The sequence below is a fragment of the Amphiprion ocellaris genome, chromosome 8, assembly GCF_022539595.1.
Source record: "Amphiprion ocellaris isolate individual 3 ecotype Okinawa chromosome 8, ASM2253959v1, whole genome shotgun sequence".
Lineage (NCBI taxonomy): Eukaryota > Metazoa > Chordata > Actinopteri > Pomacentridae > Amphiprion > Amphiprion ocellaris.
The window spans coordinates 13,165,386-13,179,538 of record NC_072773.1 but is presented as its reverse complement, the minus strand read 5'-3'; the positions used below and the strand labels follow the sequence as shown (position 1 = coordinate 13,179,538).

Genomic DNA, 14,153 nt, shown 5'->3' with positions numbered 1-14,153 from the left:
CGCATGTAGAGCTGCTGAGCGGACCGGAGCCTCAGTGGTGATCAGCTGTGTGAGAGGCGACAGCGACTTCTCTCTCCTCCTAACCGTAACAATTTCAGCTGGATTTTAAACTGAGAACAGAGAAGAGAGAGAGAAAAAAACCCACATCTTTTTAGACGTGCGTCCACCTGATGTGAAGAGAAAGAAGAGAAAGGAGAGCAGATAAACCAGAAGAGAAATGGGAGCGTTCAGGCTGCTGCTGGGGACTTTACATTACGTTGGACTCTGCATGCAACTTAGTGCCTCCACCAGGCGAGCTGGACACGGAGACACGGAGAACCACATCTCTGGGAACGGTAGGTGGAGGAGGCTGGTCGGTGGAGGAGAAACCTCTTATTCTGCTGCTGCTGCTGCTGCTGCTGCTTATTATGTGGCAGCTGATGCACATATGTGCTTTCTTTAAATGTGCTCAAAGTGCATAGTTTGTTGCTGTCATGCATAAAATTTAATAAAAAGAGTTAAGATGTGTGCACTGGCAACCCCATTCAGTCAGGTTTGGAATTAAAATGAAACTAATTCAGGTCTATAGAGCTGAAATCTGGCTGTTTTTAATGAGTTGTGTTCTGGTGAGTGACAGGGTTTAGTTTTAGAGCTGCAGCTCTTCTGTCCTGATCAGATTCGTTCAGCGGAGCAGAGGTATTGTCAGCCGACAGACCGTGTTAATATTCCCTCTGAAAGCTTTGCTGAACAGTGGTTCAGATCGGCCCCTCCTGTCTCACCAGGAGCTTCCCTAAATGTCCTCCAGTGTTTCACTTGGTTACGTCATACACTGGAACGCTGTCACAGCTCTCTGCCTCGTCCTGATAACTTTGGCTGGTAATGTCCACAGGTGTCATGCTGCCAGCTTGGCAGATGTTTGCGTGGGTTGAAAAATTGAAGTGAAGAGCAGAAAGTGGACTTTCCTTGGACTGTTCTTCATTTTCAGGCACTTCATCAGCACCTGAGCTCCACAAACAGCACTCATGACTCAGTTCATGTCCCACACACCTTAATTACAGTACAGCATAGACAAGATCCTCTTAGAGTGAGAAACTATAATAATAATAATCTTGTCTGGTTTGATCACATCTATACCAACTTACAGTGAATAATTAAATCCTCAGTGTGAGCTCAGTTGTAACCTGTTTTTCTAAGCAACAGCGAGTAGAAGAAGAAAACTGAGACATTTCTGAACAAAAAAATAACGTCAAAGCAGCAGGTTGACATTATGGGAAATTACACTTGTTGGCTTTCAAGCTAAGAGATAATGATAAGACTGGTAGCACTCTCATATCTGCCCATTAAATATAAAGCTACAGTCCAGACACGCTTCATTTAAAGACTAAAACAGGTGAAAACAGAAGACCTGACTCTGCCCAAAGTAGGGCTGAATGTTTTGGGGAAAATATCAAGCTGTGACATTAACTAAGACCATCGTTCTGTTCCAGAAACTGGTGGATTGTTCCATCTGGGTTGACAGGAAGTTGCTGCCCGAAGCAAAGGAGTTTATGTGTATCTGATCTTAAACTTCGTCACTAGTGACATGTAATTAAGCATGATGGACAGACTGGTGCAGCAGCAACATTACTGTGTTGTCCCAGAGTGCCGTGATGAAAAAGGAGCTGAACTGTGGCCTACAGTCTACGTTCCAACCCTCACCTGTAGTCATGAGCTCTGGGTAGTGACCAAAGAATGAGACTGCATTTAAAAGTGGCCCAAATGGGTTTGCTCCTTAGGGTGGCTGGGCTCAGCCTTAGAGATAGTGTGAGGAGCTCAGACATCTGGACGGAGCTCCAAGTAGTCGCTGCTCCTTCCCGTTGAAAGGAGCCAGCTGATGGATGGATGCCTCCTGTTCATCCAACTAGAAAATACCTCAGAGTAAACCTAGAACTTGCTGCAGAATTACATACACTACCGTTCAAAAGTTTGGGGTCATCCAGGCAATTTAATGTTTTCCATGAAAACTCACTTTTATTCATGTGCTAACATAACTGCACAAGGGTTTTCTAACCATCAATTAGCCTTTCAACACCATTAGCTAACACAATGTAGCATTAGAACACAGGAGTGATGGTTGCTGGAAATGTTCCTCTGTACCCCTATGGAGATATTCCATTAAAAATCAGTTGTTTCCAGCTGGAATAGTCATTTATCACATTAACAATGTCTAGACTGTATTTGTGATTCATTTAATGTTATCTTCATTGAAAAAAAATGCTTTTCTTTCAAAAACAAGGATATTTCTAAGTGACCCCAAACTTGTGAACGGTGGTGTATCTCATCTGGCCTGGGAACATCTCAGGATCCCCCTGAAGGAACTAGAAAGCATTGTTGGGGAGAGGGATGTCTGCTGCTGGATACACAGATGGATAGATAAAATACATAGATGGATAGATTTCATTTTTTAAAAGTCAAGTTTCAGTCCAGTATTCACTGTGAAATGCATTTTAAACATGTGATTAAGCATTAGCACACGGGACACAAGCAAAAGCACAACTGTTGCATAACGAGGACAGCAAGAATTTGTAAAATCACAGACACAACAGTTTAAACAGATGAGACGTGTTTTTTTTTTGTTTAAATAATGACACTGGTCTCATGTCAGTGAAACCACATCATACACACCTGAAACACGTAATAAACGCCGACAGCATAAACAAACGCTAAAAGTTCCAATGTGCTTAAATGAAATAAAATGTTCAACTGCATATTTCACACTCATTTTCTCATCCAGGCTTGGTGGTTACCACCGTCGCCTTGCAGCTAGAAAATCCGCGTTTCACGCCCCCGCCTTCTCGGGATCTTTCTGCATGGAGTTTACATGTTCTCCCTGTGCATGCGTGGGTTTTCTCTCAGTACTCCAGCTTCCTCCCACAGTCCAAAAACGTGCTAAGGTCAAGCCTATTCTGATACATCGGAATAGTGTTCAGTTTGATGGGGATCTGTGAAAGTGTTTCTGGAGCTGTTCCTGATCAGTTCTTGTGGCGTGACCAGGCACGTTTTCTTGCTGGGGGGAGGCTGCTGTGATCGGCGAGTGCCATCACCATTGAGTGGAAATCACATCCTCACTAAGACTTGAGGTTTCCTAGCAGAACACTACATTGTAACAATTGTCATGTTATTCCTTTTACTTGTCAGTAGTTTCAAAGTTTTGGCAGATTGTTGTATCCATTAGATCTTTCCTGTCTATGTATGGACATCATGTTAAAAGATTTCTCTGGATTTCAGCTTAAAATATTTAGTATTTATAATTTTTTCCCTATGTGGAGTCAAGACAAATGGTATCTGATGGCAGATCGGTACATCGGTACCATATAGAATCTGTTTCCACACTGAATAATGTGAAAAATGAGGGAAAAGAGGAGGGCAACAAACTAACTGGCCTTGCAGTGTAATAATTAGCAAAGCACAGTGCATAATACTGTAGTATAGAGTTGAGTCTAATCGGATTTTCATATGGATTGTTAGTGTAATATTTTACAGGATGAGAGGATAAACCTGCTTGAACTCTGTGAACACCTTTATATTTGCAGAATAAATTTAGCCACTTATTGTAGAATGACATCCATAGTTATGAGGTGAATTCACAGAGCGGGCTATGCCACAATGAGTTATATCAAACAAATGGCGTAAGGACTGAAGGAAATGAGAGGCACTCATTTGCTTTTCTGAGACTATACTATAATTTTGCTGTGTATTGGTGGTTTCCATGTCTCTAGGGGTCATAATTCATCCTCCTCTTTCTCTACTGGCACTGCAGGAGAGAAATAGGAAGAAATAAAAGCACTGAAAGACAAACAGTTTGTAAAACTTAGGTCAATTTTCATAAGGTTCCAATCCTCATCTGCCCAGATGCTGTTTTAGTCACTGATACTTTTCAATTAGCTCCCAATTAGGAGCAAACAAGGTGATTATTCCACCCAATCAATTGCTTTAATTAATCAGTGAAGGGCGAATGAGCCATTGGGCAAATACGATGCTAAAGCTTTCCATAGAACCAACAGTTGTAATGAGACAACAGACTGTTCTTTTACTTTTTTCCCGTTTTTCATTTATCAACTTTCACAGTTTCCTTAGTATCAGTTTAAATGAAAACCCTTTTTCCGCTTTAATGTAAATTGACTATGCAGTTTTGGTCCCCCTGAGTGTAGCAGCTTAAATATAATTCTTAGAGCACTGTTACCACCATGTTTTTGTTTCTTTCTTTGCAGTTCTTGATGGAGTCATACAGAGTTATGCTCTTAAGGTGGTTATGGACACCTGTTTTGCTGATTAGAAATGACTTTCTAGCTCTATTCCTCTTCATTAAACACTAGGACAACTGTCTTTCATCATTTTGCAGTTCTCTTCTTTTAGGCACTTTGATAATTAAATTATCTGTTGACTTTACATGTACAGCTCATGCACTACATTATGGTGAGTCAGTACATTTCAATACAGTTAAATACATCATATTACATAATTGATTGCACATGTTGAATTATTATGAGTATTTTATGTCTTTTAGAAGATGCTGTCACTATTTTCTCTAAATTCTAACTAAATGATCAATGTTGAAGGCCTGCTGTGAAACGTTTGTAAAGACAAAAGCGGCAATATTTATTCCCAAAGCTGAGCCTTCACTCAGGTCCAGTCATGTGTCTTCACCCTATTTTGACCTCCATCACCAGAGAAACCAGCACCGTTCTGACTCTCATTATTAGACTGGATTTGAACCATCTTTTTGTAATTCAACAAGCGAGTCGCTCGCTATTCAGTGAAGACAGAATCCTTTATGGCTGCTAGACCATCTAAAAAGGCTTCAGGCATGGCTGCCCCTCCATGCCATAACAGTATTTGAAAAGAATATAGTGGATTGATGTTTGAGCCTAAACCCAGGTCTGGCACAGATGCAGTCACAGCCTGTGATGGTTAAACCTCCATTACAGAACTGTCTTTATCAACGCTAGTACCTCTGTGATGATGGTTTGTAAATGTAATGTTGGGTGGGGGGTAGGGGGACTTCCACTAAAAGCAAACCGGAACACTGAGGCAATGACATCAAACCGCTATTAAATATTTAACAGTGGCCAATGCAGTATCCCTGGCAAACATTCAGCAGCAGCTTGTGGGGTTTACTCGTGTCTTCTATGGAGTCAGACACCAAATGTCCCCGTCTGCTTCTCGCCTCCCGCTCACTCACAGTTCACATGTGCCAGCAGAGCACTGACATGACAGTGGCATCCCATCATCACCACAGCAGTCAATGCAGAAGAACAACTGCCATGGGAAGCTCTGTCAGGTGCACTGATTTACTGTTGCAGATTTAGAAAACAGTGTTAACTGGGTCAGCTAATATGGGCACCGATCCAAGTAGCACTGACTAAACATCGCGCTGTATTGGCTTTTTCTAAAATAATTACTGGAACAGCTGCCTCATCTCATCACACAGATTTTGTAAGAATAGTCAGTTAAATGAAGGAGAAATGCAGTTTGTCACATCTGGTTGTTAAAAAAAGCGTGAACACATGACAATTTTTGAATCAGTTATGCTTAAATTAACTGAAGAGAATGTGTATATTTTTATTTAGTACTTGTAGTGGCTTGGTGGTGAGCACTGATGCCTTGCAGCTAGAAGATCCCCAGTTCACTTAACCGCCTTCCTGGGATCTTTCTGCATGGAGTTTGCATGTTCTCCCTGTACATGTGTGGGTTTTCTCCAGGTTCTCCGGCTTCCTCCCACAGTCCAAAAACATGCTGAGGTTATCTGGTGATTCTAAGTTGTCCGTAGGTGTGAATGTGAGTGTGATTGTTTGTCTGTATATGTAGCCCTGTGACAAACTGGTGACCTGTCCAGGTGTCCCCTGTCTTCACCCTAAGTCAGCTGGGATAGATTCCAGCCCCCTGTGACCCTAATGAGGATTAAGCGGTGTATAGATGATGGATGGATGGAATTACACAGAAAACATGCTATTTACACTACCAGTCAAAATTCTGGACACCTTCTCATTCAAAGCTTTTTATTTATTTGTATGATTTTCTGCATTGTAGATTAATACTGAAGATTACCGCTTTTTTGTTTACAACGTAATTCCAAATGTGTTCTTTTATAGCTTTGATGTCTTCAGTATAAACCTACAATGTAGAAAATAATTGAATAAATTGGCTGAGAAGGTGTGTCCACACTTTAAGTAGTGTCCATTATAACCTGAAGTGTGTATTCTGAGTTTGTCAAATTGTTACTTACTTTGCAGACAAGTTTGAGCAATTTAAAAAAAAAACACCCAGCTATATAAAATTAGGTTTCAAAATGTGAAAAAAAAAAATTGTATTCTCTGCTCTGAAACTCTGAGGGGGTTTATCCATTGAAGGTGCTGATTGTCAGCTTTTACACCAGCTGAATTGAACTGAGTTAACCACACAAATGGACCTGAACTTCTCTGAACCAAATGGGTAAAATGTAAAATCATTTTTCATCAGTTGTAGATATATAATATTTCCGTCTCTTTGCAGCTAGTTACATGCTATAAGCTGAGCACACAAGGCAGCTTACACTCATTGATGGGCATGTAGTGCCACCAGTGTTAGCTGGACAGGAGGATGAAGGCCAGGGAGGGAGATAGTCAGTTCAGCCCCATTCATCAGAAGCGAGTTATTGGTGGATTAAATCCCAGTTGTCCAAACAGTTTCTAAAACCTCCTGCTGTACAGCAGTCTCTACAGAGGCAGTTGTCGGTGGTGATCCTCAGCTGTTCATCAGTGGGGCTCTTTGCAAAATCAATCCACATCTTCTGCATCTTATCATTTTTAGGAAAATTAAATAGGTAGGCTGAGCTGTTTTGCAAATTCTAGCATCCAGTCAGGATGCATTTGCATGGCCAGCAGAGAGCAGGAAAACCAGTCATGCTGATACACTCCAGTTTTTAGAACACTATAGTGTTTGGTTCCAGTGCTTTATCGAACCATGAAACCTTAACACAGAAAATTATAAAGAACGGTTTGTTGGTTTAACTCCACACTGTTCAGTCTTTCCACATGTTTTCAGCAATTGTTTTCTGACACATACACTACTGTTCATAAATTTAGGGTCACTTAAAAATGTCCTCATTTTTGATAGAAAGCTGTTTTTTTTCAATGAAGATGACATTAAATGGATCAGAAATACAGTCTAGGCATTTTTAATGTGGTCAGTGCTGATTTTTAACGGAATATCTTCATAGGGGTACAGAGGAACATTTCCAGCAACCATCACTCCTGTGTTCTAATGCTACATTGTGTTAGCTAATGGTGTTGAAAGGCTAATTGATGATTAGAAAACCCTTGTGCAATTATGTTAGCACATGAATAAAAGTGTGAGTTTTCATGGGAAAAATGAAATTGTCTGAGTGTCCCCAAACTTTTGAATGGTAGTGTATAAGGCATTTTGAAACAAACCTTTGAATTTCTCCCTAATTAATAGTCTATGGTTTTTAAAATATATTTGTTAAAATTTTGGTAGCTTTCAGTTGTGTTTTGGTGTTATAGCGCACACATATTTATGGCATTGCAGTCCTGTCCCATTCGTTTTAAAAACATGATTAGGAAACATTAATTAAGTATGGATCCTATCTGCAGACCTAATCTGGTGCATCAGCAAAAGCTTTGTAGGCAACATTAAGAATGTGTGTGATTTTCTGCAACAGCTTGCTACAATGAAGAAATCCCAACAGATAAACGGCTTCCTTGGCTCATAAACAGCCTGTGATACCTTGATAATGGATCCTCTTTGCCCTCTGTCACTCTTGCCATGGCGTACATGCAGGTATGCCAAGGCAGGCTAGTCTGTGACTTGCCTGAGTCTCCTGTCAGCCCCATCTTCATTTGGAAACCAGTGTTTGCCCTTCTAATGGAAAAGCAAGCACCACACCCCCACCTCCTGCACCCACCCAAACAATATACTTACAGCAGTCCAGTCCCAAGGCGTATCGACTTAGTCAGGATGTACATGGATGATGGGTCAGGGTCTCCAAGCTGATCCTGTCCACTCTGTACCTTAGTCTCAGTGCAGTGTGGCACCTTCATCATGCCCAGCCTCCAAGAAAAGCACTCATTTCCCCATATGGCATTGTCAGAAATGCAGCATTTGTTTATTAGTTGATCAGAAATCACGGCAACATAGAATGTGGCCATTTAATATAGATGTACCCACAAACAAAATCAGCACAGGTGTGTGTTATGCATGTTTACGTTATGTACAGATACCAAATTGCGTGATCTAAATATGTAGCGGGCAGCAGGAATTGATGTGACTCATAAACACCCTCACAATTTAATCAATTCTTCCTTGTATCATTTCGGATGGATGAGTCCCAATAAGTCTGCAGCAGTCAATTTGTAGTAGGATCGCAATCATGTGATCATCAGCAGGCAGCTGACGTAGTGTTCACTTGTAGTCATAGTTACAGTGACGCTGTGCTGATATCTCACAATGATACAGAAATCTTTAACAAATCCGTGGATCCAGACTATAAGCTGCATCACTGCCAAAATCTAATCACTTGGTCCTTGTGTCATTTCTGACCTTCCCTGAAAATTTCATCCAAATCTGTTAGTAATGTTGTGCACAGACAGACAGACAGACAGACAGACAGACGGACAAACATATGCCAATCGTCACATAACTCCGCCGTTCCTTGGAGGCATAATAATGTAATTTGTTGCAACCCCCAGATATTCAGCTGTGTTTATTCTAAAGCCCCATTTTACTGTGCTGTGTACAGTCAATAGATGTTTAGTTTGCTTTTGTGTTCTTTCTGATATTGTAGCCTAATGTTATTTCAGACATATACTCTCTCCATCTGTCTCCCACTGTCAGTACCTGTGCTGCTCAGAGACATAAAAATAGCAGAAGAAGGGAAGTGTCAGAACAAACAGGAAGGATGGGTGAGGAGGGTGGGACGGCTCAGCGGTAGGCAGAGCTGATACATTTAGGCCCTGACCTCAGCATATACTCCTCACTGACAAACAAGAGCTGGAGGGCGATCTGAGACAAACTACACAAAGGAGAGAAATTATTACTGTAGCTGCAGCTCCCCTCCACCCGATGCACAGCTTGGTTGTCTTAGGACTTAACAATCAATCTTTTACACATCTCTTGGCTTTTTCTACATACACTGTCATGAACAAAATGTACTGAAATCCATGACATTTTAACATTAAGAGGTGTTGATTTTGCTGCTCTCGGCCATTCACTGATGTGTTTCAGGCTACACCTTTATGATAGTTGTTGAACTTCAAGCATTGCTACAAGATAGTGTGAATCAAATTGATTTTTTCGGGGGTTAATCAAATAAAACAGAATGTGGAATCACACAGTCGATTTGATGGCAAGAAAATGTGTTCTAATAGTTATATCCTGGAAGCTGAGAAGGTAAATCTCTTACACTGTTCTCAGAATCTCCTGTGATTCATCACATTTGGCACGTTCATGGCTGCTGAGATTTGGTTCTGGCAATGGCTGGATTAACTTGTTAGGGGCCCCCTTAGCAAAATGTACTTGTGAATCCTCGTTACAAGCTTTGTTTGGTCAAAAAGAAATGAGCCATTTTTGACAGAGGATATCTGTGAAGTGAAGAGATCATGTTGAGGCTAAAACAAGGAGTTTAACCCTCCTATTTCCTCCAAATTTACTAACAGCTTTTATCCTTAGGGTCAGTTTGACTCTGGCAATTTAAACCTCCAGAAAACTATTATAATTAAAATTGTTCCCCAGGTTTATGTGTCAGATACTTTGTCTGTTTGTTGACAACCTAAATAGCCCTTTAAATAAAACAACCCCCCCACCTACTCCCCTCATACATCCAGAATACCCAGTACACAACTATGCAGAAATTTGCATATCAAAATAAAGTATCACTTTATATTATTTCAAAGTACATATTTATGTTATCTATAACATTTGGAATTCCAAAACAATTTCTGTTATCAAGTATAGTAACTTGTATTATGTTCAGGGTCAATTTGACACCAGGAAAAACAAACACAATCTCAAAAAGTTTAGGGCCCTAAAGCTTTTTGAAGATTATAAAATTGCATGTTATAATGACCTCAATATCATCCAAAACAACCAAAGCTAAACTGTGTAAAATGTTGATATTTCTTCTGTGTTTTTTGCAGCTAAAAGCCTGGGGTCGAATTGACACGAAAGAACTCTGATGTGTACAACATGTGTACAGGACATTGAAAACATATCGTCACATTAATTTTATACTCACCCAGTTGTCCCCATTAAATTAGGAGAAGCTATTAAAGATGAAGAAAAAAATTACATCAATCATTTATTTAGAGATGATAAATATTGAATGAGGTCAAATTGACTCCAAACATAACAGGAGGGTTAAGTTGCTCCTGAAGTCTTCATCATTTCATTAGACTCCAAGCAAATTTCCAATCTAAACTTCACAGAACAACTAACGTTGAGGCCCCTGAAATTCTGGGTCCCTGGGCAGTAGCTATATTTGGTTAGTGATCCAGCCTTGTATTGTTTTAATCCTAAGAATCTCAAAAAGCATAGTTTTCTTGTCATTACTTTTAAAGTCCTTAACTGAGTGTCGAACCTTTGTGTGATCATCTTAGTTCATTATGATGGAGAAAACTGGTTCAGAGTTCATCCATCTCCTGTAGCAGGTGCAACTTTTAAAAATTCTGCATGCTGCTCAGAACTTGATTTTTTTGGGGGGCCTTTTTGCCTTTATTTTGTATAAATACAAAAAATCTTTCACCACATAGGCCCGTGTTAAATGTGCTGTGTTTCTGTGGCATGCTTCCTGTTTTGCATAACAGCATGAACAGATATACTCAGACAACCCATAATCATTTTCAGGGCATGAAATACTCAACGCTGCTGGCATCTGAGAGATAAGCACAAGGTGTCCTTTTATGTTGGTGCCACCTGCGTCAGTGTGCGATGCTGGCAGATGTATAGGAGCTCATAAGGGGAATGTAGGGCTGTAGGCAGTATTACTCACAGGACTTTCACATGTTAGACTGCTGTTCATGTCTTGTGTTGGACCATTATGTTTCCATTCAGTCTCAGTTTATTTTGTGACCGACATGTAATTTTCTCTTGCTGTTTGGTTTAGTTTAGGGCTCTAAACTACTTTGAAGGTTCCCCTGCTCATTGAAAGATTATGCTAAAAGGCATCTTGTGTGACAATTTTTAGATTTAAAATCCAATTTGTAATTTGAAATAATGCAATTAGCAAAACTGCAACAGCTGCCAGGGTTTAAAATATCTTGTCAGTAGATATACAAATTCTGTTACACTCACTGTTGATTGTGTCTGATGTGGCAATGCTTCATCACATGTTGAACTGAAGCTTGACTTAAGAAAACTATATCTAAATCCAAGCGCAAAATCTGTCAGTAAAATGCAATCAAATATTTTCCCTAAATTGTTCAGCTCAATGAGTTCGTTAAATTGTGATCTGGACTGGTCCTGACCAAGCCTCTGTATATGAAGAGTTGGGGATGACTGTGCTTAGCTTGAAACCTCACTCCAGATGTTTTACAGTTGTTCTGTGGCTGCGGTCAGAGAGGACATCATATGGACAAAACTGACACATGGAGCCAATTTATCGGTCTAACCTGTGAAGGAGCAGTTCAGCTGTTGTCAATGCCTGACAATGTGGACTCAGACCTCCTTTGTCCTCCGTCATTCTTTCCTCCTCCTTCCTTCCCTCGCCTGTAACCGCTCGCTGTATTGTGCGTAATAAACTCTGAATCCTCTCCTCTCTTCCCCTTGATCAGAATGCTCTCCTCAAAATCGACACAAACAAGCTGCGAGGTCAGCCGGCAGTCAAGGACTCTCCCTCTGTCTTTCTCTGAAAGTGTCATCTGCTCGTCCTTCGCTCTCTTGCAAAGCACTCAGCTGGTTTGTGTGTTTGTGTTTGTGTGTGGACATACTTTGGAGGAGAAATGATTACAGGCAGCTTTGAGCGTGGCTATTCAAAGCCGCACTTTCTCTGAGGTGTCCCCGTATGACTGGAACTCATCTGTGGGACTCATCACCAACCCTGCGTGTGTGTGTGTGTGTGTGTGTGTGTGTGTGTGTGTGTGTGTGTGTGTGTGTGTGTGCGTGTGTGTTTGCATGGTGTACACTGCGAGGTGTGTGCGTGCTCCCAGACGTGGAGAGGGGGATAGAGCATTCCCTCTATTGCACTCAGCGTGATGATGTTTGAGGAAGTGTTTGGCTGTGAAGACTTGTCTGAGAGAGCGTTGCTTATCTTCCATTAGGCACATTACTGCCAACGTTGCCATCAAAGAGGAAAGACGCACACACACACAAAAACACACAAGACTCTCTGATGCTGAGACACACACTTCTCCTGGGGAGGCACTTGGCAGGACTCATCTGCTGGTATTCTCACTGAGGGAGGTAAGAGGAGGAGGAGGAGGAAGAAGACAGGCGGAGAGGGGAATGTGATGTATCCGTGGTCCTGGATCAGTCATTTACAGCCTCTCGAAGCTCCTCCGCCTCCAGCAAGCTGCCACATAATTTAGTCAAGTATCATTGCTCCCTGGAGAGCCTCTCTGATTTGTGTTAGATTTGTTTTCAGACTATACAGCTGTATCTTTAAGTCACCTGTTAGTTTAACGTTCATTATTCTATTTTTCTACTCTTCATTTCTGCCTTTATTTCACTCATATTCACACAATAGGAGGTTTTCAAGATGATGCTATGTATACAGTAAAGCACAAAATCCTGTTACTGTACAAACGTCACACCATGTGTAATCTTTCCAGGGGGAATTTAAGAAATTATTCATGAAACCAAAAAATTTTTAAAGCCAGTATTGCAAATTGTTTGCACTTGAAAACTTCACTACATGCTACAAAAAGCTGCCTTTTAATCATATGTAATGTCAAACTGCCATTACAAAGCTGCCTCATCAGTCCATTGCAGTGAATTTACAAATCACATACGGCTGAGACTTCACCCAACTGCTTTGTGCTCTCAGTAAATGACACATCCATAGGCTATTGTCTAATATTCATATTACAGGCTGCACTGAAGGCCAGAGAAGACTGCTTCTATGAAACTGCAGCATACATTCTAGATGCACATGCATTTGGCTGAGCCCTTTTACAACAACAAGCAATAATTATTTAAGAATGTATAAGAAAGTGTTACTGATTGTTAGCTTAGTCTGACATGGGCAAACAACATGACGCATACAGAAAAAAAATATATACACTACTGTTCAAAAGTTTGGGGTCACCCAGACAATTTCATGTTTTCCATGAAAACTCACACTTTCATTCATGTGCTAACATAATTGCACAAGGGTTTTCTAATCATCAATTAGCCTTTCAACACCATTAGCTAACACAATGTAGCATTAGAACACAGGAGTGATGGTTGCTGGAAATGTTCCTCTGTACCTCTATGTAGATATTCCATTAAAAATCAGCTGTTTCCAGCTAGAATAGTCATTTACCACATTAACAATGTCTAGACTGTATTTCTGATTCATTTAATGTTATCTTCATGGAAAAAAAATGCTTTTCCTTCAAAGACAAGGACATTTCTAAGTGACCCCAAAGCTTTTCAACGGTAGTGTATATATGAGAAAATGCATGAAAAATACTGCAGGAATTATATCTGCATCGTAATTTAAAAATTTTTTTTTTTTAAAGCTGCATTCAGACATTTTTTTCCATTAGTGCAAACTGCTTGGAACCTTCCTCGCATGGTGCAACTCTGGAAAAGGCATCTGAAAAAGTTTTTAGCTCTGGATGGCATTCAGATCTGATACAAAACTTTGTGATTCGATGCGCTGCCTCGTGTGGTGGCAACAATCGAAAAACTGCTGACAGTCTTTTTTTGTCAACATCATCCTTTCTGTAGCTGAAATATTTCTACACAGCTGACTACAGGGCAGATTATGGAGAGAATGATAATCACAATTATTATTAATTTTTGTTATTTTTTGGCCTTTTACACATTATGTAGGACAGTGAAGAGAGAGAGGGGAAACACAGGGAGAAGAATGGGGGAAGGACATGCAGCAATGGGCCATGAGCTGGATTCAAACCCATGACTGCTGCATCGGGAACTTTTTCAATTATCACAAATAGCATGTTTATCACAATTAATGATTGATTTTATTTTTACTG

The 14,153-nt window shown here is 40.5% G+C and overlaps 1 protein-coding gene across 1 annotated transcript in view; it reads left to right on the top strand.

Moving 5' to 3' along the window:
* Positions 1–14,153, top strand: part of LOC111571774 (V-set and transmembrane domain-containing protein 2-like protein) — an 80,947-nt gene continuing 66,794 nt past the window's right edge. Inside the window, exon 1 of the mRNA XM_023275105.3 lies at positions 1–335. Coding sequence (XP_023130873.2) covers positions 218–335 — 118 coding nt within the window. The 5' untranslated portion in view covers positions 1–217. The remainder of the gene's footprint in view (positions 336–14,153) is intronic.